This window comes from Dermacentor silvarum, chromosome 4, assembly GCF_013339745.2.
Source record: "Dermacentor silvarum isolate Dsil-2018 chromosome 4, BIME_Dsil_1.4, whole genome shotgun sequence".
NCBI classification, from domain to species: domain Eukaryota; kingdom Metazoa; phylum Arthropoda; class Arachnida; order Ixodida; family Ixodidae; genus Dermacentor; species Dermacentor silvarum.
The window spans coordinates 31,823,618-31,847,930 of record NC_051157.2 but is presented as its reverse complement, the minus strand read 5'-3'; the positions used below and the strand labels follow the sequence as shown (position 1 = coordinate 31,847,930).

Below are 24,313 nucleotides of genomic sequence, written 5' to 3'. Positions count from 1 at the left end.
ATTGCGTTGTGCTCGTATGATTCTATGCTCGTCTCTGTTGTCGCTTGCGTTCGATGTCTCGAGTTTGCTCGGCGGCATTGTTCGCAGCATTCGCGCGTCATTGCTGCTTGCGATTCTTCGAAATTAAATTGCTTCATAATGAAACCTGCCCGTCACGTAAGACAATGAATGGCTCATACCCCCTTAAGCAATGGCTCATACCCCCGTAAACGCGGCCTCCCGATTACTACTACAGAAAAGAAGCGAAATTCTACGCTGGAATGATGAGTGGTAACGCATCCAACTGTGGAAGACGACGACGACGAACGCAGGAGCAGTGGCACGAGCGCGTGCCGAGCACAAGCATGCGCGCTACCCGAGAGGCGCCAACGAGCCAGCTGCGGAAGAAGACGACGACGCACGAGCCAGCACTGATAATGATACTTTTGCGCGTACACCGACCCCGACACAAGTGAGCCAATACAAGCTTCGCTTGAAAAATGAGTTCTGCTGCTGTCGCAGCTTCCTGCGGAAAAATCTGAACTGTTAGGTGTTTGTTGACGAGTCGAATACAATGTAATCTGTCAAATTAAGCTATACTGCCCAATATCAACAGCTTTAGTGGTAGACTTTACTAGTACTTTATTGGTGATATACGTCGTAATACGGCCTTAGTAAATTTATCTGCGTGTGAAATCGAGACTGCCGATTCGAACTAATCATGTTTCTAAAACCTAGCATACAAAGCAGAAGTCGACTGCCGTGTTATGTAGCAAGTTTTTCCTGCCCGCGTAAATGAGTGCCACATGGACCAACCGTGAACTAAATATTCATATCATGGTTTTGGCATGTAAAACCCTGGAATTTAATATTTTTTTCTGTCTTCAATGTTTCATGATTACTTATGATGGTGTGAATTTCTTACAGTGTAGGATCCTGCGGTAAGGTGCAACTGCCGGGTGCCGGACGTGTTAACCACTGCACTATCACGCATACTCCCCCCCCCCCCCCTTTATTACACGGGAATTTAAAAAAACTCGGCAGACTAGCTGATCCTTCCGGCATGTGACCTCGTTTACTGCGGCTGGCAACAGGCTCCCGTGCACAGCGGACACTGCCATTTTTATTTATTTTTTCAAGCGCAAGTTTTCATTTACGAACACGAGCACAACTTCGCCTTCGTCTGGTGAAATTGTGTTTGCTGTGGCTTCCTAAATACACGCAGAGACGCCACCACTCTCAAGCTGTAAATGACGCACAAATACCCCCTTGCAAGTTTCTAAGCGCCATGGCTGTGCGTCAGCGCAGGTATACCTCTAAACACATAGATTCAAAACTCAGGGCAAGAAAATGCCAATAAGAATGACCAATCCGGCGGTGGTCCTTGAGCAGTGTACACACTGCGAACCGAGTGCTGCACGGTGTTTCAGCCATGCCTGCGACGCGTTTACTGCGCCAGAGACTGTACGCAGGACAAGTGGCAAAAACATGTCATATATGGTGGGTCACACGGATTGTGTACGGCGTGGTACATGTCACTTAAGTATAATAATTAGCTTCCCCCTGCGCTTCCCCTGACTTCATTGTCTGTTTACTTGAAATGGTTGTAACTTCATTATTTGTAGTGCTTTGTTTTTGTTCTTTTTTCCCGTGTAATAAAGGGGGGAAGAAGTATGCGTGATAGTGCAGTGGTTAACGCGTCCGGCACCCGGTAGTTGGACCTTGCCGCAGGATCCTTGGAGTGGTGATATGATGATGATGATTTAATAGCATCCCCGTTGAAACGAGCGGTGACAAATAGTCACCTAGCCTGCTTGATTTAATCAGGTATGCTATATATGCTATACATATACATACAAAAATACATATACTTTTGTTTTACTGCACCATCTAACTAGATTCACTTTGAAAATGTGAATGTGTGGGCCTGACGACGATGACACAGTAACTATACGACAATGGCGTAACCAAAAGGACGGGCAAAGCAAACCCAGTTTCGAGCTTTTATATTGCCGTCATGGTAGAAAAAATAAAATAAGGAAGATAGACCAGACTAAACAGCTGCCCGTGTACCTAGCTTTCAAACTTCTATCACCAGCTTATAGTGATTAAAGAGCGAACCCAATGTCTTCCTCTAAGCGCTGAAGCTGCGCCTATAACGCTTACGTTCTCTGAGGCTTAGGCGCAGAACGGAAGCAGACGATGTTTCGTTTATGCTTTCAAGCATTCCAAAATGAGCTGGGCTCAAGACTTTTTTTTTTGTTTCCCTTTAGCTGATACGTACCAAAACACTGCGATGGTTGCACGACGGCGCCAGCGCACGTGACCTGTTTTACGAGAGCTGCGGCTGCCTTGAATGACTCCGTCAGCGGCAACCTTCATACTTCCCATTACTGCCACCCGGGAATGAGAAAAAAGGGGGGCGACGATCAAAAGAGTATCCTTTCGCGTGCTCCGTCTTCTGCCGTCTTTTGTTGCCGCGTCTGCGGTCGGGATGCTTCGCGAGTTCGATGGAGCAGCAAGGATGCAGCGGCGTGGCCCGCAAGGCACGCCCAATCCAGGGAGAGGCGAAAGACGCGAGCCGGTTATTGGCTCGGAGGAAGCTAGGCGGCGCGCCGAAATAGGGCCAAACATCAGTGAATTCTTTCTCGTAGCAAGAAGAAAGGCGGCGAAGAAGACAGGCAACAAGGCCTAGTGAAGACGAGGCTCTTGGATACCGTTCAAGCGAAAGGAAGAGTCTCTCCATATACTCGGGGCTGGGCGAATGACGGGGAAGCACCCAGTGGGAAAAACAAACGCCGCCGGCCCTATTAAAGGCGGGTTGGGAGCGCTGTCTATCTGCTGTGGCATCTATAAATCCGTGCAGTACGTTGGGGAGCCATAAAGTCATCTAAGTTATCTGATGTCAGTGCAGGCTAATTGTGAACAACAATTATTCGAATAACTGTGATCCTCAATTTGGCTTGACTTCAAAATTGGTTGTTTTACCTTTGTGTTGGAATCTCCTACTGAATAAGATTGCGCGATGATGTATTCGAATAGTCTAGAACGTACAATATTTTAAAGAAGCAAGGACGCGAGGTGAAACGGTTAAAGCGAGCGGAGTGGTTACAGATGTCGCAGTAGGTGAGTCCAGAGACGAAGGAATCACTGAAGTCTGTTGATTTTTCTAGCAACCCTCGGCCAATACACCACTCGAAAAACATTCCGTAAGTTCCACGTCACAAGTACCGTCGCCACATTTGCTCCGTGATCCAAAAATGAGCAGCGTTGGTAAATCTAAAGTTTGTTGTCTATAAATGTATATTACGAAACTCCATGAAGTATTCAAATGCACCCTAACGAAGTACTTTGTCGCCCTATCGACGTTTCCTTTTTTGTCAATGAGTAGTCAATTTGATACGTTCTGAATATGGCAGATGAAATGTGTGGGGCAAAATGGTCGCGAAGCTTGCTTTACAAGTCTATGGAAAGTGCGCCGACTATACAAATTGTCAGTGTGCGCTCTACAAACCTTAGAGATGAATGGATACGCACTTCCCATTGAGTATAATGCTAAAGGAGTGAGCAAAAAAGGCACTGATTTTACGAAGCTATTCACAGCTACGAAAGGCATGCGAACAGGTGACTGGGCAGCTGCTGTAAACAATGACACAACAGCCACCAGATAAGTGAACAAGATACACTTTTTGATCATCGAAAAACGCTTTATGACTTATCAAACAGTAAGAAAAGCTCGCGATGTCCGACGTTCAAAATCAGCAGCCGGACATGGGAAGGCCGCAGGGGAAAGCTCCGAGTTCATTATGACCACCTAGGATTACTCAAATTGCTGCCCTTGCGTTACACTGGACTGTATGAACGCTTGTGACAGTGGACCTTCCTCTGCGACTGACTGTGTGAATGACTGACTCTTTATGATTTTTTTATATTCTCACTCCTTATCTATTCTTCCCCCTTCCCTCTCCCCAAGCGTAGGGTAGCCAACCGGGCACGTCCTTGGTTAACCTCCCTACCTTTCCCTTCTCGTTTCTCTCTCTCTCTCTCTCTCTCTCTCTCTGCCCTTGCGTTCAGTCGCCGGCAACTTCAATCCTGGGACTTGCCCTTAATTCACTATTGTAAGGTCGTTCTTACATTCCGGGCCCATTGAAAGCCGGCCGCCAATCGAAACCGCGACATCGCGTCCTTCAGCTGAATTCCATACGCGCTGCTCTCTCTACACCGTGGCCTATGTGAGCACTGTCGTCAACTAGGCCACTCATATACGACCTGCAAGATCTTGAGCTAGCGGGCGCGCGGTGGACGGAGGTCTCGGAGGCTAAGTATGCTCAGATCACATCAATTCCAATAGCCTGCGGCAGCAGCTGTACAGTTTTCGAGAAGCGCAGCGTAAGCTATTGGCAGCAACGGCGTCGCCTGTCTGCGAGACTTGACGGGACGGAAAACGAAAGCAGCAGCGTCGCATCCATAACAAAGTCTCGACGTCGGGAATGTCCGCATTGTCGCGGAGTCTCTCGAGACACCCTCCGAGTCCTTTCCCGAGTGAATGGTATCCTTCCTTTTGTTTTGTTTCGCTCGTTTCCCGAGTCCTGTCAGCTGGTGCAAAAGGCGAGAGGCTGAAAGAAGAATAGAGGGTGGCCTTTATGCTCGACGTCACCCGTGAATGGGTTCGACCCAAGTCGAAGGGACTTCTATCTTTAGAAGCCGGACGTTTGCCGAAAACGAACGACAGCCGACGACGCACCTTGACAGACGTAAACCCGCGTGAATCTCGTTGACATGCGCTCTCGCTCCGTTTGCGTAAACTCTCTTTTTTTTTTTTTTGTCAGCTGATAAAGAAGCACGAAGCGTGAGCGATAGGACACTTCCAGGGTAAAAACAGCGTGCAAAAGAAAAGAAAAATGATTTCTATATGACATCGGCACACCCCTACTACTTTCACCTTTTTTTTTTTTTGTTAATCTGCTATTGTATTGAACTTGATATACGAAATAGCCATATTTTACCCTTTTTTTTCTGAAAACAACGGTATATACACTTAGGCACTGTGCTTCGGATGATAAAACAGGCAAATAAACGAAAGATTTTTTTTTCTTTCAGCCACATCAATGTTGCGCACAATCAAAAGAACAAAGCTAACACCGTTAACATATTTTAATCGGATCGCAGCTTGTCGCATATGTGACTGTAATTATGAGCGTTCTCGCACCCCCATTTGAGTACATTCGCTTTGATTAGAGCATAAAATGAATTTTCTCCACCGACGAGTAAGAGCATTGAAATTACGAATTGATTTAAAAATGACACAAATGAAAGCATCGAAGCATATGTTCAAGTTCTGACTTAAATAAAAGAACAGGATTGCCATATGATTTCAGCTCATTCCTATTTCCGCCTGTTTTTTTTTTTTTTATCTTGTATTCTATTCAATATCCAAAACATATATTCTACACAAAACAAACACAATATCCACAATATCACAAAACAAATATTCTACACAATATCCAAAATAGAAATGTTTTACTTAATTTACGACACGAGATGAGTTGACAATTGCGGCATGTCCCTAGCAACCAAGACAGGAGCAGCTGTGTCCTGGGTTAGTACTGCTCGTCTTTGGTGATGTTGGTACAAAAGAACTGGGACGAGTACAGCACGGGCTTAGTAGATATCGGACATGTTAAGCCGTAGGTTAAGCCAAACGAACATGTCTTCTAGTTCATAATTAATGTTAGGAGTAGAATTACACTTGGATCTACAGCGTTGCTTCGTGGATCCCCCTTGGATCCCTAACTTGTCTTCACTACACAGACACGGCGCAGGACAATTTTGAGGGGAGAAAGCGATCACTGGAATCGCGAGCGTCGTGAGAGTCTCGACGCTGAGGTAACGAAAGTGAGAATTCTTGCGAACGAACGAAGGATATAAAGAACGGACACGTTCAGGTATATTTCCCAGCAGTAAAGCATTTCGCCGACCTCAACTGGCACCTGCCCAATTAGGATTAATTAAAATACTAATATAATCGACGTTTATTCGCCGCGGTAGCCCAGTCGCTTTTGCATTGCGCTGCTTAGCTCGAGGTCGAAGGTTCCGTTCAAGCCGCGGCGGTCGCATTCCTATGGGGATGGAATACAAAAGCGCTCATGTACCCCGCACTGGGTGCAGGTTAAAGAGGTGGGGAAAATTAATCCGGAGTCTCCCCACCACGCCCGGCTGCATATTCATATCGTGGTTTTGGCATGTAAAACCCTGGAATTTAATTTTTTTCTGACTTCAATGTTTCATGATAACTTATGATGGTGTGAGGTTCTTACAGTGTAGGCAATGGACATTTATCTATATTTTAGAAAGCGTCGGCGTATGAGGAACGAGATACAAATAGCAATTTAGTTATTTGCCCATCCATGCTACATGTTCCGTGAACGTGCACAGACTGTCGCTACCTTTTCTTTCAGAAATAGTGCAGAAGTATTTCGTAAACATTTGGCATCAATAATACAGCGGTGGAGAGAGAGCAGCTTGACATAGTAGTCGTGCCTGCGACGTTTTATATATGTATTCCTCAGAGCACTGCAGGCATCCGCACCAGCGACAAAAACAACAGACGAGGCGTGTAAAGGCGCTGTTTTCCGACCTGGCTTTGAGGCTTTTTCTTACTTGTCACCACGAGAAGTATGAGCGTTCAACGGCACCCGGAGAATGACATCGAATAAAAGTTAGGAAGTCGGAAAATAAATGTAACCGCTAATGTTCGAGCCCGTTCTGTTTGTCCGTCCATCGTTCGTTCGTTCGTTCGTTCGTTCGTTCGTTCGTTCGTTCGTTCGTTCGTTCGTTCGTTCGTTCGTTCGTTCGTTCGTTCGTTCGTTCGTTCGTTCGTTCGTTCGTTCGTTCGTTCTTGCCGCTGGCGCGGATGCCTGCAGTGCTCTGAGGAAGACGTTCGTTCGTTCGTTCGTTCGTTCGTTCGTTCGTTCGTTCGTTCGTTCGTTCGTTCGTTCGTTCGTTCGTTCGTTCGTTCGTTCGTCGTATCGTTCGTTCGTTCGTTCGTTTTGTTCGTTCGTTCGTTCGTGTCGTTCGTTGAGTGCGTGGTGCGGATGCCTGAGTGCGTTGAGTGAAGACGTTCGTTCTTGTTCGTGAGTGAGTGAGTGAGTGAGTGAGTGAGTGAGTGAGTGGTGAGTGAGTGAGTGAGTGAGTGAGTGGTGAGTGAGTGAGTGAGGAGTGAGTGAGTGAGTGAGTGAGTGAGTGAGGTGCGTGAGTGATGAGTGAGCGAGCGAGTGAGTGAGGTGGTGGTGAGTGAGTGACGTGAGTGAGTCGTGCGTGCGTGCGTGGCGTGTGCGTGCGTGACGTAGTGATGTGAGAGATTGTAAGGGTGAAGGCGTCGGGCGTGCGTGCGCGCGCGCGCGCGCGTAAGATATTTACTTTTGCTGCTAAGGGTAGTGCACATGACCCATGACATATAAAGTAATGTCGACCGAACACATCGTGACAAGCGTTCGTACGAGCTGTGTCATTTATACGAGGGACCCCTCAAGAATAACACCTCTCGGGCTGCGTTCAGAGGTACCAGCAATGTATGATTTGCGGCGAAACTCCAGGCAACTGCTCTATATCTCAGCAGCATCTGTGCCCGCTATCTCGTCATTTTGTCTAAGCAGCAACGCGGACTGACACGCAAATGGGCCATAGCACTCGCTACGCGAACGACAGCAGCTATTAGTCGTCCAAACATCCACAGCTTCGGTAAGAAACACGAAGCCATTCTTACAGGAGTTCCTCCTCTGATCGCCCTCAGTCGCGACGCCTTGGTGCCATTAGATGCTATTCGGATAGGGTCATCTCTCGTACGGCTTCGCTGACTGCCCATCGTTGAATCTCCTGTCCGCTCCGCGTAGCTCTCTTAGTGCTCTGTTCTAACTCACTAGAAACGAGCGCGGAAAGCTGGTTTATCCCGCCATACCATCCTGCTGATACGCAGTCCTCTATCGGGCAGAGAGGTAGCGAGACTGAATGAATACAAACGATAATGCCGGCCCTGTGATCGTGCATTTCTGGCGCAATCAACAAATTAGCGCACCCCCTCCGCTCCGCTATATTCAATAAGCACGCGTGAGCCATCAGTGTGTCCTTGACATCGCAACGTTTATTGCGGTGAGTACATTCGGAGGAGGCCGCATTTTTGTCGAAAGAACGGAACGCCGCATTTCGTTCATGCGTTCGTTCACTCGTTTCCTTTTTCCTTCCTTCCTTCCTTCCTTCCTTCCTTCCTTCCTTCCTTCCTTCCTTCCTTCCTTCCTTCCTTCCTTCCTTCCTACCTCCTTTCCTCCGTGTTGTTTCTTGAAAGAAGATTGCGCGAGCATACTGCGAAGCCGCGTTCAAGAGGCAGCAAGTGGTATTGACAACGACAACTAACCCGGGCAAAGTCCTTGTGTCACCGTCAACGCTTATCTGAAACTGCTCTAGAAAGCGCACGAAGCAATTGCGTAAGACTGAAAGCGAGGTACTAGCGCTTCACCATCGCGGGAATACTTGGCGAGCATCTCCAATTAGATTCTCTGCTTAGACCGCGGGGCGACGAAAAGCCAGGGTCGAATTGATTGCTTCGGGAAATGCACTCGACGTCTCAAAGACGTAAAGCCTCGTTTCCAGTTCTCCTTATCGTTTCCTGTGCGCGCGGAAGAAAGCTGTCTAGTTCAATCTTTCTTTGTTCGCGCGAACGTTGCAAATATCCCAGGGTGTAGACTTCCTAAGACAATCCCCGAGCTTTTGCTAAAGAATAAATAAAAGAAGAAACCTAGCGAATCAACTCAAGGAGAAAGGAGCCAGTGTCGACGCTCTTGGATATACCGGTGTCTCTGGATCTTAGCACGCAAAGCTAAAGAAATAAAAAAAAAATAGGGAAAAGTGTGGCGAGCACTCGCACGCGTTCTCGGACCAGCGGGTTCGGACTGGTTCACACAAAGCAGGTCTGGGTGACTGAAGCATTAGCCAAGCTACTCTCTCATGCACTTCAAGCTGTTACCTAAAAGGAGCAAGAACCGATTTTCAAGCATTCCGGTTTTCTTCGGTGCTTACTACCTGAGGCATCTATACCCGCAGCAATTCGTTCGGGAAACGCCTGAAAATTTTTTAAAACGTAATATCTTTATCTGCAATGCCTCTGGCAACCGTGATTGCTCAATGACCAAAAGCCGAGCAAAGCTTCGAGGGCTAGTGACTTGTTTTCTTCTTGTCTTTTTTTTTTCTCTCTATTTTCGTTTTTCTTTTCTTTTCTTTTTTTTCTTTTTTTTTTTTTTTTTTTTTTTTGCTGGTCAGAGCTTTCGCACGAGGTGTCCAAGCGATAGCTGAAAGATGGCCGTCTGTCAGTCGCCTGAGAAAGACAATTACGCAGATGCCAAATACTCTGGCGATGAATGTTATGCGAAGCATCTTGCAGGCGGCTGGCCAACTAGCCTAGTTTAGGGTTCCGCAAAGTGCTACTACATGGCGCAAATATGTCCGAGTACGGAGATCAATTGTGTTTGTATGTGAGTGACGCGAGCGTGTGTCTCACGACAACGGCAAGGCAATGGCACAACTACGGCACGATGACCATGGTTTTACGACGACACCGATGACAACGACACAAGTAGTTTATTGTATTCTGGCGATGAAATCTTACAACCACATCCGTTACGACCTTGGCTGATCTCGAAGGTAGTGCGCCGGGTGAACTGGCGGTGCAATGTCACAATCCCGAAGGTAGTGCAATATCACATACAATGTCAAAGCGATACCTGCCACATAGAAAGATAGGAGAAGCTAAAGCGCTCTCGCATAAAAGAAGAACCGTTGTTGCTACGTGACGTGACGCACTCGCCAACCGTTTTAAATCGCTAGCTTGCACGTGAGAAGGAGTGTGGTAAAGTTGTTAGGTAACGCAGTGACGCACAACGTTAAGCTAAACGTATCATTTGGTGCATATGAAAGAAGAGAACGTATGACGTCACGGCGAAATGCCTACTCACGACACAACCGGCTGTGGCGCGCAGGGTACCCCGACAACGGCGCAAAAAACCGGGGGAAGTATTTAAAGAATGCGTCGGACTAAAGATATGCAGCATAAGAAACACCAGATGGCGCCCCCAAAACTCAGATCCGGTTTTTCCTGGCTTAGAACCTAATGTCCAAACCTTGGGCCCACGGTACCACCACATCTGCTAAATACAAAAAAAGGAAAAAAAGAAAGCAAGAGGCCGAAAGAAAAATTAGTGGACGAATAAAACATCAAACAACTCGAGCATTAGCGATACAGGTACTAGTCATAAAGGTACTATAATGACACTCGTCACCCGCCAATTCTTAGTCCGTCATCATTAAGGAATGGAAGTGTGCATTCGGCTCGTAATTTATTGACCCCAATCCTAGCGTCCACGTCGCTGCACGGTTCAGCGAGACAATGATACAGACAGCACGTGTACCGCAGGGCCTCCCCCTCCAAATTTCTCTCCCCATTTCGGCGAGCTTTCTTTTTATTTTTTATTATTTCTCCAGTTCCCCGACTCTCAACGAACATGCCGTGGAACATTCTGAAGAAAGTGGTTTGTTTTTCTCGCTTCTCCAAGTCAACCCAGCATCAAGCGGGCATCACTTCCACGTGCCGTCAGTACCAAAAAGTTTCTTTCTTTCTTTTTAACATCGCGTGCTGTTTGGAATGACACAGGCTTGTACTATGTGCCGGGGGCTATTTTTTGGAGCATCCAAGAGAAAGGCATTGCGTGCGGTATATGTTGCTTCCTGCACAAAGCGCCACCTGTTGCGCAGTTCACGAGAGGCGATGAGTGAGCGCACGTGCTGCCAAAACTACCCGGCTCCAATTTTCTTTTTTTTTTTTTTTTTGCTGCTTGCTTTTTTATTCGGACATCGACAATGGACGAAAGGTCATTTCTGGCAGTATGAAACTGTCTTCTAGCTTTCCAAACGTCAAACTCCGTTCAGGAGGATAAGAATTGGATCATGCTTGTTTTTCTGGATATGCCTCCGAACGCCCTGCTGTGGGGACGATTTCCTGCCTCTGTGAAGATCATTGTTCTTGTTTCCTAATTTTTCCTTTTTTTTTTTTGTCTTACACAAAGTTGTTGATAGAAGGCCGGAAAAGTGCTTTGGATAGAGATATTCGCTGACGGTAGCATCACGCAAACATGTGCACTGTCAGTCCCACGAGAAGGTTGACGAGAGAAAAAAAAATGTATTCGATATAGTAAGTCTGACTCGTGAAAACTGAAATTCTGGTGAATTTACTGACTTGAATTGCACCCAAGTGGGCTTGTGCAAGTTCATCAGCCCCTAATTTTTCACCATACCCAAGTGTTGTCTGTGACCTCCCCTCGCAATATTTTTTAAGTATGCTGATGCAGCGCATATGTTAGATTCTGTCGGAAGCGAAGCTTGAGCAAACCGGTTAACTAAATCCTTTACAACTAACGGCGATGCGTAGAGTTTTGTTTACGTTCGCTCTACAGATATGCAACGTGTAATCTCATGCAATGTTTATGTTTTAACACCACAAAGGTCACAACTTTATTTTGATGCAGTTTTTATGTTTATGCGCTACACCGCTCGCAAGCTATGCGGAAATGCAAACTTCAAACCAGGCGGATGCGCAGTGTGACACGTATACCATGCGAATCCACGAGGACGAAGGCTATGTGCGATGCTTGCCGTAAGAAGAAATGGTGACGACACACACGTGTCGTCACCATTCACACGTGTCGTCACCAAGTATCAAAGAATTTTTACCGAACTACGTGGCCCTTGTGTCACATTGGGAGGTGCCCATTCTGGAGGACTGGCCAAGAACGGGCGTGCGCACATACTCAATTGCTAAATCAAAGAAAAAAAAGGTATATCCAAGAATACGTTAAATGTAATAAGCATAAACTAAAGCACCTCATCTCTCGCTCTTCTAGCTTGAAACCAGACCTGCTTTTTTAGCTCCCCCGCCACGCGCTTCTTGACAACGTGCAGCAATTGACAAAAGTAAGCAAGAAACCGCCGTAAACTAATTGTTCCTGTAACTGTCGCTCTTTTTATTCGTCTCGCTCTCTCAATACGGAAAGGTCAGCGGTCACAAGGAGCTGACGGTGTGCCTGAAGCCAAGAACGCTGAGGACCTTCCGCTAATTGCCTTTCTGAATCCCAGACGTCGTACATCGAGAACAAAAGAATACGAAACCGCGACGTCGAGAACATGCGAAGATAAGACCGGTGTGCGCGGAACATCGAGGATTGCAATCACGTACCGCCCGCAGTCAGGATGAAGTAGTCGCCGCGAAACGCGTAGACGATCTTCTTGAAGTTCAGGTCCAGCGTCGACCGCAAGGCTTCGCTGCTGCTTTTCACCAACCTGCGAAGGACGAAATAAAAGTCGTCGAAATAAAAAGATCTGTGGCGATAACGGGAACCTTGAATTCTTTCGCTTTATCGCCTGTCCCAGAAAGTTAACTGCTGTCAGACGTTTGCAATTCGTTTATTGCGGGACGTATAGCGCTGCAATAACTCCATACGCTTCCAGCCTCTTTCGTCCATTTTATGTCCTCGTAAATGTCAGGCACTGACGGCGGAAGCCGTTTTGTAAGTGACACAGAATGTGCGGTTACTGATCGACGATGCCCACGGTTTCTTCGAATGCGCTCGTAAAATGTCAAGTTTGGAATTTTATTTAAATGTTCGCGCTTCAACTAACGCTTCTCAGCGACGCTCAGAACTCGTGATCATATGAGATTTCGTGACAATTTTCCAACCTATAACGCGGTGATCACCGGCGTTATAGCTATCGGACTTAAGCGAAGAGACAGGTTTGATAAGACGTCATTTATTTTTCTGTGTAACATACCGCCAATATTTTTTTTCAGACATATAATAACGCGAGGTCCCTTGAGGTGATTGATCTCGCAGCTTCGGCTACGGTCATGCTATTGTATTTCAATGACGTATTTTTTTTCGTCGGGGACTCAGGATCGTAGCTGTCTCCTAGCTAAGTTACTTATATTTTAATGCGAAGCATTCGTTGGCTCATACAAGGCACTTTGCAATAGGTAGGTAGTTTCCTGCCTCGCATCGTTTGGTGCTTTTACAGCGAAAGCTGTATATGGCTAGGCGAAACGAAAAACCGTTCGTCCCATGTTTCGCTAAACGTCTCCATTGGCTGCGCCCTCAGTTACGTCGTTCTCTACGTCGCACCCAAGCGCGCGCGTCACTGGCAGCGCCGTTAGTGACGTCGTTCTCTACGTCGTACCTGCTCTGCACGCAACGCCGGCTCCTCGGCTCGCCGTTGTCACATAATATCTCGAGTTAGCTCGGCGTCGTGGTTAGCAGCATCCGCCCGCCATTGGCGCTTGCGTTCCACTAGAAACACAAACATGTAACCAATAATTGAGAAACGCTTCAATACAGCGTCGGGATTAGCCCACTGCTAAACGCCGGGGCCGCACGTTGAAACGAGCTTCACTGGTGAACCATCTGTACGGAGTGCTTGGGAGATGTTTTATTTATTTTTTTTCTTTCAATAAAAAATGCCGCAGTTTCACCCGAAAGGCGAAGCGATCAATTGCGATAGCAAATTAGTAGAGAGCTATACGGAGTAAGTATAGTAGTTTTATCAGCTGTATAAACTTGGACATGTAGCGGTACCAGCCACGCGCAGAACTGTTGTCGACGCCGTCGGCGTTTTGGCCGCGTTCGCACCGAACGCGCGCGGCGTTGGTGACTGTTGCCGGTGCCTCTGGCGGCGGCTCGGAGCTTTTCCACGGGATCAGAACGGGACACTCGTCGAGCAGCGTCGGAAGTCTTTACCACCTTCTCGCCTCGCAACATTTTTATATAAATACGCATTTGGTGCCGCAGCTAAACGTCGCCTCCCCTCCCTCCCTCCCGTCCCCCCACGGCCTTTCGCGCGACGGAAGAAGTCGCGTTTGCTCTCCGCCGTGCGCTCGCTCCCCGTGAAAGCGCACGTCCCTCGCGCGCTTTCACTCACACGTACAGCATACGGCGCGCGGCGATGATTTCATCGCCGTTGGAGTTCATATGGAGCCTCACGGCGACGCCGACGGCAGAAATCCGCTTGGAGTGTCCATATAATTGCTATCGCAATTTAAAAAATTAAGTGTCCCATGGTTAGAGCGCACCTCGACACTAAGTACTGAGTACTGAGCACCTCGACACTTAGTGTCGAGGTGCTCAGTACTTTGAATGAAAGCACTCACTTTTTAAAATTTTTTAAGCTAACTTAGATTGCATTCCTTAGATTACATTCCCTCAGTTCGACGAAATGCAAAAACGCCCGTGTGCTTGCGTTGTAGTGCACGTTAAAGAACCCCAGGTGGTCAAAATTAATCCGGAGCCCTCCACTACGGCGTGCCTCATAATCAGAACTGGTTTTGGCACGTAAAACCCCAGAAAGAAGGAGAAGAAGAAGAAATTCGAGGAAGACAGAATGTTTCCGAAGACCCAACTTTTTGTCGTTCTGCAAGTCTGCCGGAAGGATTATGATGGTACAAAGGTTCTTATTTCGGGTTGAAATATTGCCCTCCATCCTAAGCTGCCAGGTGTATAGCTGCTCTACATCTATACGCTAAATGCAGACAATGTAGGCCAGAGTACACGGTACGGGGAAAGAGCGAATTAAATGCGAACCATGAGCCCGCGCCCGGGTGCCATCCGGGTCAATATAGGTGAGATGAGCCCATAAGGATAAGGTATGTACAGTAGTGAACAAAAAATGCATGATATTTTGCATTTTTGGGTCCTCTGAGCAAGACTGATCACAAAGTTGGCGCTGTGCTTGTGCATGACGGCTACCCTCGGCAATAGCCTCTTGAACACTCACTGCCATGTTAGGTTATTCACGCGGCATAGCCCACCCATCGTGCAAGCAACTCGCGTATTCGTATCACAAGGAAACCGTATACGTCAAACAGTATGCGAAAACACGTGTGCGGTAGTGAGAGAAAGTCTAATGATATATAACTGGACAGGGTAGCAGACCAAAATACTTGGTATGCTACGACAGGTTTGATACATCATGAGAGATCAAGGAAAGAGAGAAAGGAAAAAGAACATACAGACACCCACTAGACCGCAAACTTGGAAATTTAGGCAACAGTGAGCACCATGAAATGAACAAAATGGAAAGTCAAGCACTATGACACCACGAAAAAAAACTATTACTCACAACTGTCCCCTTGGCGACAGCAGCATACTTTTTTTGCAGCAGAGCAAGCATAATTATTTGCGCAATATCGAAAATAACAACCGCAACTGGTATCATAGAAACGTAGGTACACGAATTTTTCACTGGAATCCGCAATATCATATCTTCTTGTTCACTACCGTATTTTCTACTGGGTGTGAAATTTGTGGATTAAAGAAACACGTGACGCCGTTACTTATACATAACCCGAAGAAAAAAGTCTACTGCCCGACATTTTCTTTATCGCACCTCTAGAGTTACTGAGTTTTTTTCAAGTGGCCAGGAAAAATGAATAAAACATGACCCTGACGCTATGCTCAGATATGCACGATGCGGAATCCCAGTTGCGCCTTGAAGGAACATTTTTCTTTGCAAAACCAGGAAGGGAATTCGGAATGTTATTTTGCTACCGTGTTATCTTATGTTCATCTTATCACGTAATCGCTACGCGACATCGCGCACCGGACGTACTAGCCCGCATTGTAAACATTGCGCACACAATGCATGGTAGAAGAGATAACAAGCAGCAGATACCAAGCAACGTTAGCACACGTCGTGGTTGCTTAGTGGTTATGGTGTTGGGCTGCCAAGCACGAGTTCGCGGGACTGGATCCCGGCCACAATGGCCGCGTTTCGATGGGGGCTAAATGCAGAAAACACCCGTGTACTTAGATTTAGATGCACCTTAAAGAACCCCAGGTGGTCCAAATTATTCCGTAGTCCCCCACTACGGCCTGCCTCATAATGAGATGGTGGTTTCGGAACGTTGAAACCCCACAATTTAAAGCAGCGTTAGGAAGCTTTAGATCGCGGTAAACTCCGATATTCCCGAATTCAAATACACTTGAAACGCATAAGTGCTTGCATTACCCAACCGTTGAACCGACCTCGATGAAATGTTAAATTTAAAAACAAGAAATATGAATTCTACCGAGTCAAGGAGAAACTTTTTTAGCGCCTCGTAGTTTTTGCAAAAATTACCGAATATTGGAAAGTTTAAGAAATAAAAGTGAAGCATGAAGTTTACAAATCCGTAACACTGCACCAAAATAACATATCGCCGTTCTGTAAACTGCACCAGTAAGATCATCTAAACAGCAAATTTTATACACCATGTCAAACAGCAGGATTTTTTTAGCAGTGCGGCTACACTACGGTTATGCGACGTGTAATCTCAATGTTTATACTTCTCCCCCGCGAAGGTCACGACTTACTTTTTTAACGCAATATTTATCTTTATGCGCTAACCCGCACAAAATCCATGCTGAAATGCAAACACCAAATCAGGTGGATTTACAATATGACACCTCTACGCCTCGATGTCACCAGGACAAAGAAAGGCAATGCATGATGCTTGTCGAGGATACGAGATGGCGATGACAGGTGTGAGCACAGAGGAGTACGGCACACGCCTAACTTCACTAAAGGACCCGGTACCCCTATAGCGTCACAGCGGCATGTGCTCATTCTAGTGAATTGGCCGAGAATGGATTGACACACTACCAGTGGAACATACCGAATGGCTAAACCAACAGAATAAAGTAAATCAAACAAGTCGCTCAATACTACGCGCTATTTCATTAACAGGTCGGCGTGCTTTAGAGATACTTGTGGGCCAGCATTATACGTTAGTTTCATGTAAGCGGTCTCTTCTTTTAACGCAGAAGACAGGTGCGCTTACTGGAGCTACTTTGTCGGTAAGCGTACAAGGGTATGTAAGTACATTCGCTGGTAACCGCATTCGGCTGCTAATGTCCGCCGAGATACCGACCGACCCAGCAACAGCAGCAGGAGTCACGCCAAACTCGAACGGTATGTAAAGAAATCTTCCTTTTAGCATCTGCTGCCTGCAGTCGAGATATTTCACTTTTTTTAGTGTAACAAACCTGTGCCTTGGATGACGAGGAAAACGATTTAGCCATTCCCCACGTATGTAAATAGGAAATCCCGATAAGGACAACCGGGCAAACTTCTTCCGAAGATGTAGCGGTCATTATTAACAGACACGCTTAGAGAGGCAGGCGTCAGGCACGTCCGCGCATTTGTTCTAGCAGCAAGCCAGAAATTTCCTCGCGCCGAGGCGAGACACGGCGAAACCATTCGTAACGCTGGGTTCGCGCGGAGCCGCTGAAAGAAAATACGAGAGCGGTGCGAAACAGTGGGCGGCTGAAGCTTACGGTTCGCGTTGCGTGATGCCGAAGACAAATTGCTGGAGTGCGCTGGGCGTTTCTTGCGCACATATGTATAATTTGGTCGCTTGCGCGCGTACGCGTCTTGCAAATGCGCAACGAGTAAGCGTGCAAGTTTATCCAAGATTTGCAAGGCCGAGATTTGTATTTCGTTGCCTGTATTTAGGGAGACGCAGTTTGGTTTTCCAAGAAATAAGAATGGTCATAAATTATTGAAAGAACCGACAGGTGCGTAATTTAGCATTCAGATTGTCAGGAACCGGTGATGTTCTATTTATCAGCGTACGTGTCAATTTTAATGAGAGAAAAAAAAAGATCTTATCTAGTTCTTTGGCGGGGCACAATTTGCACCGCTGGTAAGTTTTCCCACAAGTTTTCTTTGTTCTTTTTTTTTTCTTGCTGTCGACAGCCAGTTATAGCAGAAGACGTTTTGTGCAAGCTGAGTATGTTTGTTATACTCTCTGTATTCCCCTTCTCCTGCCTAACTAATGGCTGTATTAACGGAGGTGCGGGAGCCCCCCATAGTACAACGCTGATTAATAGACGGCGCCAGTATATATTTCCGCGATGATCACCACCAGATGGCGTCATCTGCTCACTTGATTAATGACAGTTTAGGCTTTCTTGACATCGAGATACCGCAGTAGTAACCAAGTTGGCTTATGTAAGTACATTGAAGACTAACATTATCGTGAGAAACTTTTCCAGCGACGTTCCATTCCGGTGTGTGTGTGTGTGCGTGCGTGTGCGTGTGTGCGCCTATGATGCCTACGTGCTAAACAAATGCGGAATAATGCAGCAATGGATCGCAGTCACCTTCGATGGCGACCAGAGATAGAAAGCAATGCAAGACAACGCACAAAAAATAACGGACAGAAATTCGTTCAGCGCATGGGCCTTGGTGAGTTTTCCGGGTTGCCCCTGATACGCGTGATATAACTTTCCGATTCATTTCCTCCACGGCGAAGCAAATGCTGCTGCAACTGCCGGTGAAATAGAACGATAAGAACAGAGAGTCGCGCAGCGCAGCTGACGCAACTTTATTTCCGGAACTATCAGGGGAACTATAAACGCGCCATTACTTTTCTGTTATTATGGGCTGTCGCCATTACAAGAACAAAAGAAAACGCAAACGCAGCCTAGTTAGGAGGCGTGCGCGATAACCAGTTTATTGGAGCTGGCGGTATAGATCTATCGAGCGGTAGTTAAATTTATGGCCTCGCTTTCTAAATCGTCAGGGTGAAAAGAAATTGCAACTCGCGTAGTGAACGTTTTTCATGATGACAGCATATATATATATATATATATATATATATATATATATATATATATATGCTCAGAAGAAATTGTTTGGTTCCTACAAGTACTAATGCAGATTCACCATTATAAGAAGCATGCCATATATATATATATATATATATATATATATATATATATAGTCAATGACCAGACCGGAATCCCGCCTACGTTATAGTTACTTATAACCAGCATCGATCGGTCGTGATCGGTGGTTGAGCGAAAGAAATTGTTGCGTTATAGCGGTCCCGAACCCGTGAGCAGTACTAACACTCTTCCCTACCACTCCTGTTCGTACAGAAAAACGGGGCAGAAGAGAAGGGGAATGTTCAATGAAAAAGTTTGTCAATATCGCCGTGTATTCTAATTCGAAAGTATGCACTCCAAACATGGTTCCCTTTCAAATGTACACTTTTTCATAATTTAACGGTAACCAGCGCTGTTTTAACTAACATAACGGCACAAAAAACAAAAAGAAAGGCACGACTTCGGACATTCACTACATAGTTTTCGTCAGACCTAAGTTAACATCAATAGAAGTAAAATTTACAGCATTCATAGCGTGACGTTTGGCATCGAAGTTACGTATGGCTTTCTCCCATAAACTTCACTCCCAGCATGTGCAACTTGGTGCCTGGCACTGATGTTAAATTTATATCAGCCAAGTAAACTTTACTAACGTCGATGATATATACCTTCAGGCCTACAGGCGACAAATCACAAAAACATTCAAGCCTGCGGGCCTGTAGTTAATGTATATATAGCGCCGGTCACCTTTCCATTACTTTGCGTTCATAAAGTTACCGCGTTTAGGACGTAAATCCAGAAAGACATCGTTTTCAATAACGACGGAACGCGCTGGGACACGTGGTAAGTGGAGTTTAGTGACGGGGACGACGCCCTGTACATCAAGGGGCACTGACATTCTTGAGTGCCGCCTTGGCTGGAAGCATCCTGATAGGAGGAGCGATAATTTAGACACCAAGGCAGGCCGCTGCCCCCGCCAGTGCGTATTTGCTCTTTCATGAAGCCAAGGTCCTTCTCCTACACATCATATGCTAAAGAAAAAAAAAGCTAATGTCCCTTCCTAAATAAACCTATACCTCCGTAAATTGACCTCATGCACGGTGGGCTTGCGTCTTTAAAAAAAATGCCCGAGGACAGACTTGAGGTTTGGATCCCGTGGAAATAACCATAAATTGCACCTCGAGGTCCGCTCTAGCTGATCTTTGCTTCAACAAACGAAGCCCACACTACATTATCTGCCCTTTTTTTTTTTTTTTTTTTTTGCGACAGGGACCGTGGGACTGTCGAGGCCCATCGTGAGTGACAAACAAAGCAAAAAAGAACAAAAACATTAACTAAGGAAGCCGTGGATTACCCATCAGTGTACCGCTTTCGCTGTCCGACAAGGAGGCTTACTCTAAATTTCGGACACTCTAATTAGAGGGACACATCGTAGCAGCTGCTTTCCTGGTTGTCTACTAATTTGCCAGGCCATTCTCAGAGGACTTTGTTTTGGTTCCTTGACCTCACCGGAGATAAATTGCGATAGCAGTGCAGGGCAAGCTACAATTTTTACCCGATGCAGGACTAGATTTAAAAGCCACGACTTTAAATATGCAGCTTTGTTCACGACTACAATTAACGCACCAATCGTCTTGTGATCATTGTCATCATCATTCCTGCCTCTTTTGTTCCCCTTTACCCTACTACTATTATAATAATAGTGGTATTATAGTACTACCCCTATAATAATAATAATAATAATAATAATAATAATAATAATAATAATAATAATAATAATAATAATAATAATAATAATAATAGTACTAGTAGTAGTAGAAGTAGCAGTAGTAGTAGTAGTAGTAGTAGTAGTAGGTTGGTGTGTGTGTGTGTGTCTTTCCTTTTGTATTTCCCATCAAGCACCCCCCCCCCTCCCCCCCCAAAAAAATGACAGCAGATCCACGAGGTGAATGATGATGAGTGGGCGAAGCTCCGGAGGGAATCGTCGGATCTCCCGCTTATAAGGGGACGCTAGCACAAACGCGTTAGAAACGTGCAGTACTCTCTAGTAAGGGGGAGCGGCCACAGCGTCTTACGCAGCCATTTACACATGCCGGAACGTGCACCGCGTTTGCCGACGCCATCACATGACTGCTGAGAGAGTATACCCCCCGTATTCATAAACGCTCCTCGACTTGAACTTGACTTGCCACCGCTTTGGGCAGCGCGTTCGAAACGCGTTGAAGGTAAGGTGGAGAGGCCACAGCGTCTTACACCAGCTTCTTACACGGGCCGTAACGCGCTAGCACAAACGCGTTAGAAACGCGCTAGAAACGCGGCCTTTCGTTAATGTTGAGTATTTATAGCCATCGTGGTGCGTTTGTCCATGTCCGCTTCGTGGCGTAGTGGGCTAACGCCGCGCGCTCGGAAGCGAGGGGTCCCTGGTTCGATTCCGCGCTACGGACACAACTTCGGAATTTTTTTCTCATTTTTCTCAGACTGGTTACACACTACTACTACTACTACTACTACGACGGGGACGGAACGGGTGCCGCCATAAGGAGCTTCGCCCCTAAAAAAATCATGCTTACTAAATATATGTATACGCTACGTAGCTTTCTTTCGTTCCGCCTTCGTTGGAATGCGCGTGCCATGGCCTGGCCACCTTGCGCGCGTCCGTGGAACGCCATAGCCACCGCGAAGTTTAAGTGATCGAAGCCATCCCCCTAGGAAATGTTCGTGTGCAGGGTGTCTCTAAGCAAACAGCTTGATTTATAGACGCGGAGCGCGCCGGCATGCACCACGCATTGCACGCGACCAATATCTCACGGCCTCGATACGGCACTCAGGACCAAGCGCACAAGAGGTCACCAGGCGGATCTGCCACGCGTTTGGATGCCTGCTGCTTCGATCTGGGGCGCTCGCCATCGACAACTGGCGGCGGTGCTGAGATGCACCGCGAAGTGGTCTCACGCGAAAGCGCGCAACCATCAGTCAATGTCAGTAACACGCGACCGCGACCACTATAGCCGAGAAGACCGCGTGGCTCCCCTCGTGAGACAACGCCCCGCGAAGAGACAACGCCCGCGCGGAGACGATTCCGCATCACGCCTTCGACCCCGTTCATTTAGCCGTCAACCGCCGCGTAGTGTACGTCGACAACAACAACGGCACACGCCAGCGAGAGAGCGAGCGAGCGACCGAGGTCGCGGCGCAGCGGGAAACGCCGTCGGGGAGCAACGCGTCGCGGCTGGGGCACGGCTAAATATACGTGTCAGCGACGATGTTGCGCGCCTGAAAAGTGGCCGTCACCCGCGCCGGCCGAGACGCGGGGAGGCGCCCATATTGCTGCGCCTCTGTTCTCGCCTCATCGGTGGACGTCGAAGCGAAGGCAGGAAGGGGCATTGAAGGAGTCGCGGCGCAAGTTAGCTACGCCTCTGCATGGGCTATCGTTTCATAGCGGCCGGCTGCACGTGTACCTGGGGGAGGAGTGTGTGTAGGCCATTCACTTGGATAGGGGTCAACGAGGCAATCGCAGCAATAGGTTCACATCTTATTAAAGAACTTTTTAGTGGACACATGGTTAGATCAGTGTTCACGTATTGCCCTGGTGGGGTATTACATGCAAGGTAATAAGTAAGGTTGCACAGCGATGTATGCTTCGCTGCCTTTTATGCTCCGTGCTGTGGGCTCAGATCAAAAGGTGCGCTTGGGCCTACCATCTGGGTCTGTACACGAAACATTCCTGCACCAAAGGCTAAAGACGGCAAAGTGCATCCCTCATTTGTGCTGCGGCGTGGGCGTTAGGTGCTGATTGAACGCTCCGTCGTGACATCCTTATCTATGTTATACTTGTTTCCGCTTTTGATTTATTTAGCTTGTTATTTTATTTTCGTAAAGAGAGAAATAGAATAGCCGAGACACCTCGATCTATCCGCAGCAACCCGTCTAGCCCAACCCCCCCCCCCCCCCCCGCCGCCCCCCCATCAGAGAACAGAACAGCAATATTCACTAGCATGAATTTGGCCGGAGTGGTCGCAGGCGTCTTTACAAACACGATCAACACGTTGATTCACCCCGACATAATGTACAGCGCCAACGGCCACCGTTTATTAAATGCGCGCCGCAACGCACGCCTTACGCGTCAATAACGATCCCTTTTGCGTATCACAACGTGTACACTTAACGGTTACGTGCTACATGTGCAAGCACGAAACACTTAAGAACAAACACACCTGCGACTAATGCTCGCATTCTGTGTTACGCTGCACTCCTATCTCTGTCACAACCAAGCCAGAATTCGTTTTATTGCCCAGTGAAACAATACACCGTGCACATAAGGCATATTCGGGAAGAGGAAGTCCCAATCTCATAGACTGAATGGGGGGCTTGCTTCTAAGTTTTTTTTTTCTTTTATGTGATATAGCTAATGCACTATCCGCGGTCAGGTAACAAAAATAACGAATATTGAATGCCAAAACAGCAATATATTTTTCAGCTCTCCGCACTTCCTATTATTCCTTATCTTCCACCAGCTCTACTTGGATGAGTTTCTTTTGCTTCGGCGCCTATCGGTCACCCTATGCGTCCAGAGTTTCTGGTTGTTTAAATCTCACTCGATATCACCTTGCCAGCCCTTTGTTATACAGGCCAACCTCGTTTTCCTCATGGCCACTAGTTGATAAGACGGAGGAGTCTGTACAGCAGCCGAACTCTATCCAGTTGTTCACGGTCCCGACCTTCTTACACATACCGTCCCACCGCGTCCCTGAAATTGATCGATGGGCTGCCGCCTCCGGGCTCTATGCAGATTCCAAATCCTCTTTCGCGCTCGACGTACTCGGGCCGGAGCTTACTCAACCCTCGAGAACGCCCATGCAGGTGCGAAAAGAGTCAAACAATGGTGACTGGGGCTTCCGCTTATCTCGCGCGAAATTGAAAGGTGCGCGCGTGCCGTCGCACTATGCTGGGTCATTTTGCTTTGTTGCTTTAGATTATACAGATATTTTTTAAAGCGGCTATGAGCGTAGCGAACGTGCCATTCTCGCAGGGGAGTTGTAAGGCGAGGCGGACAGACATACTTTGCCGACAGCGACGTGAGTTTCAGAAGGGCCATTTCAGAATTAAATAAATTTATTTATTATAACCTCTGAGGCATTTGTTTGAAAATCGCGCCTAATTAGAGACATTCATGATTGAATTTCAACTGCTAATCCTGGTAATATCGAAACGGAGCGCGCCCTAGGCGCTACTATATGTCAGACGAAAACGCCCTGGAACGAAGTGTGGGACAAAGTTTGAATGATTTTGAATGATGGCGTGTCACGGCAAATAATGATACGGCACGTCGCAGCAGATGCTTGCCAGTTAAAAAATGTCACAGTTTCGCCCTAAGGGCGAAGCAATGAATGCGATAGCAACACAGCAATGTCATACGAAGTAAGGTGAGCGGCTTTGGTAGCAATATGAATTGTAGTAAACATGAGCTGATTAAGTAAGCAGGTGTGCTGCGGCGTAAGTAGACCGACATGAAGAGAGACTCGATGACCACGAGAAGGCGCGTGTGAAACGGTGGTGTTGATGAGAAGCGCTTACCGTGGGCAGCGCGTGCGAAGGGA

General features: G+C 47.0%; 1 protein-coding gene across 1 annotated transcript in view; it reads right to left on the bottom strand.

The window, feature by feature from the left end:
* Positions 1-24,313, bottom strand: part of LOC119449721 (fatty acid hydroxylase domain-containing protein 2) — an 81,181-nt gene that overhangs the window by 21,846 nt on the left and 35,022 nt on the right. Inside the window, exon 3 of the mRNA XM_037712959.2 lies at positions 12,257-12,360. Within this exon, the coding sequence (XP_037568887.2) occupies positions 12,257-12,360 (104 nt within the window). The remainder of the gene's footprint in view (positions 1-12,256; positions 12,361-24,313) is intronic.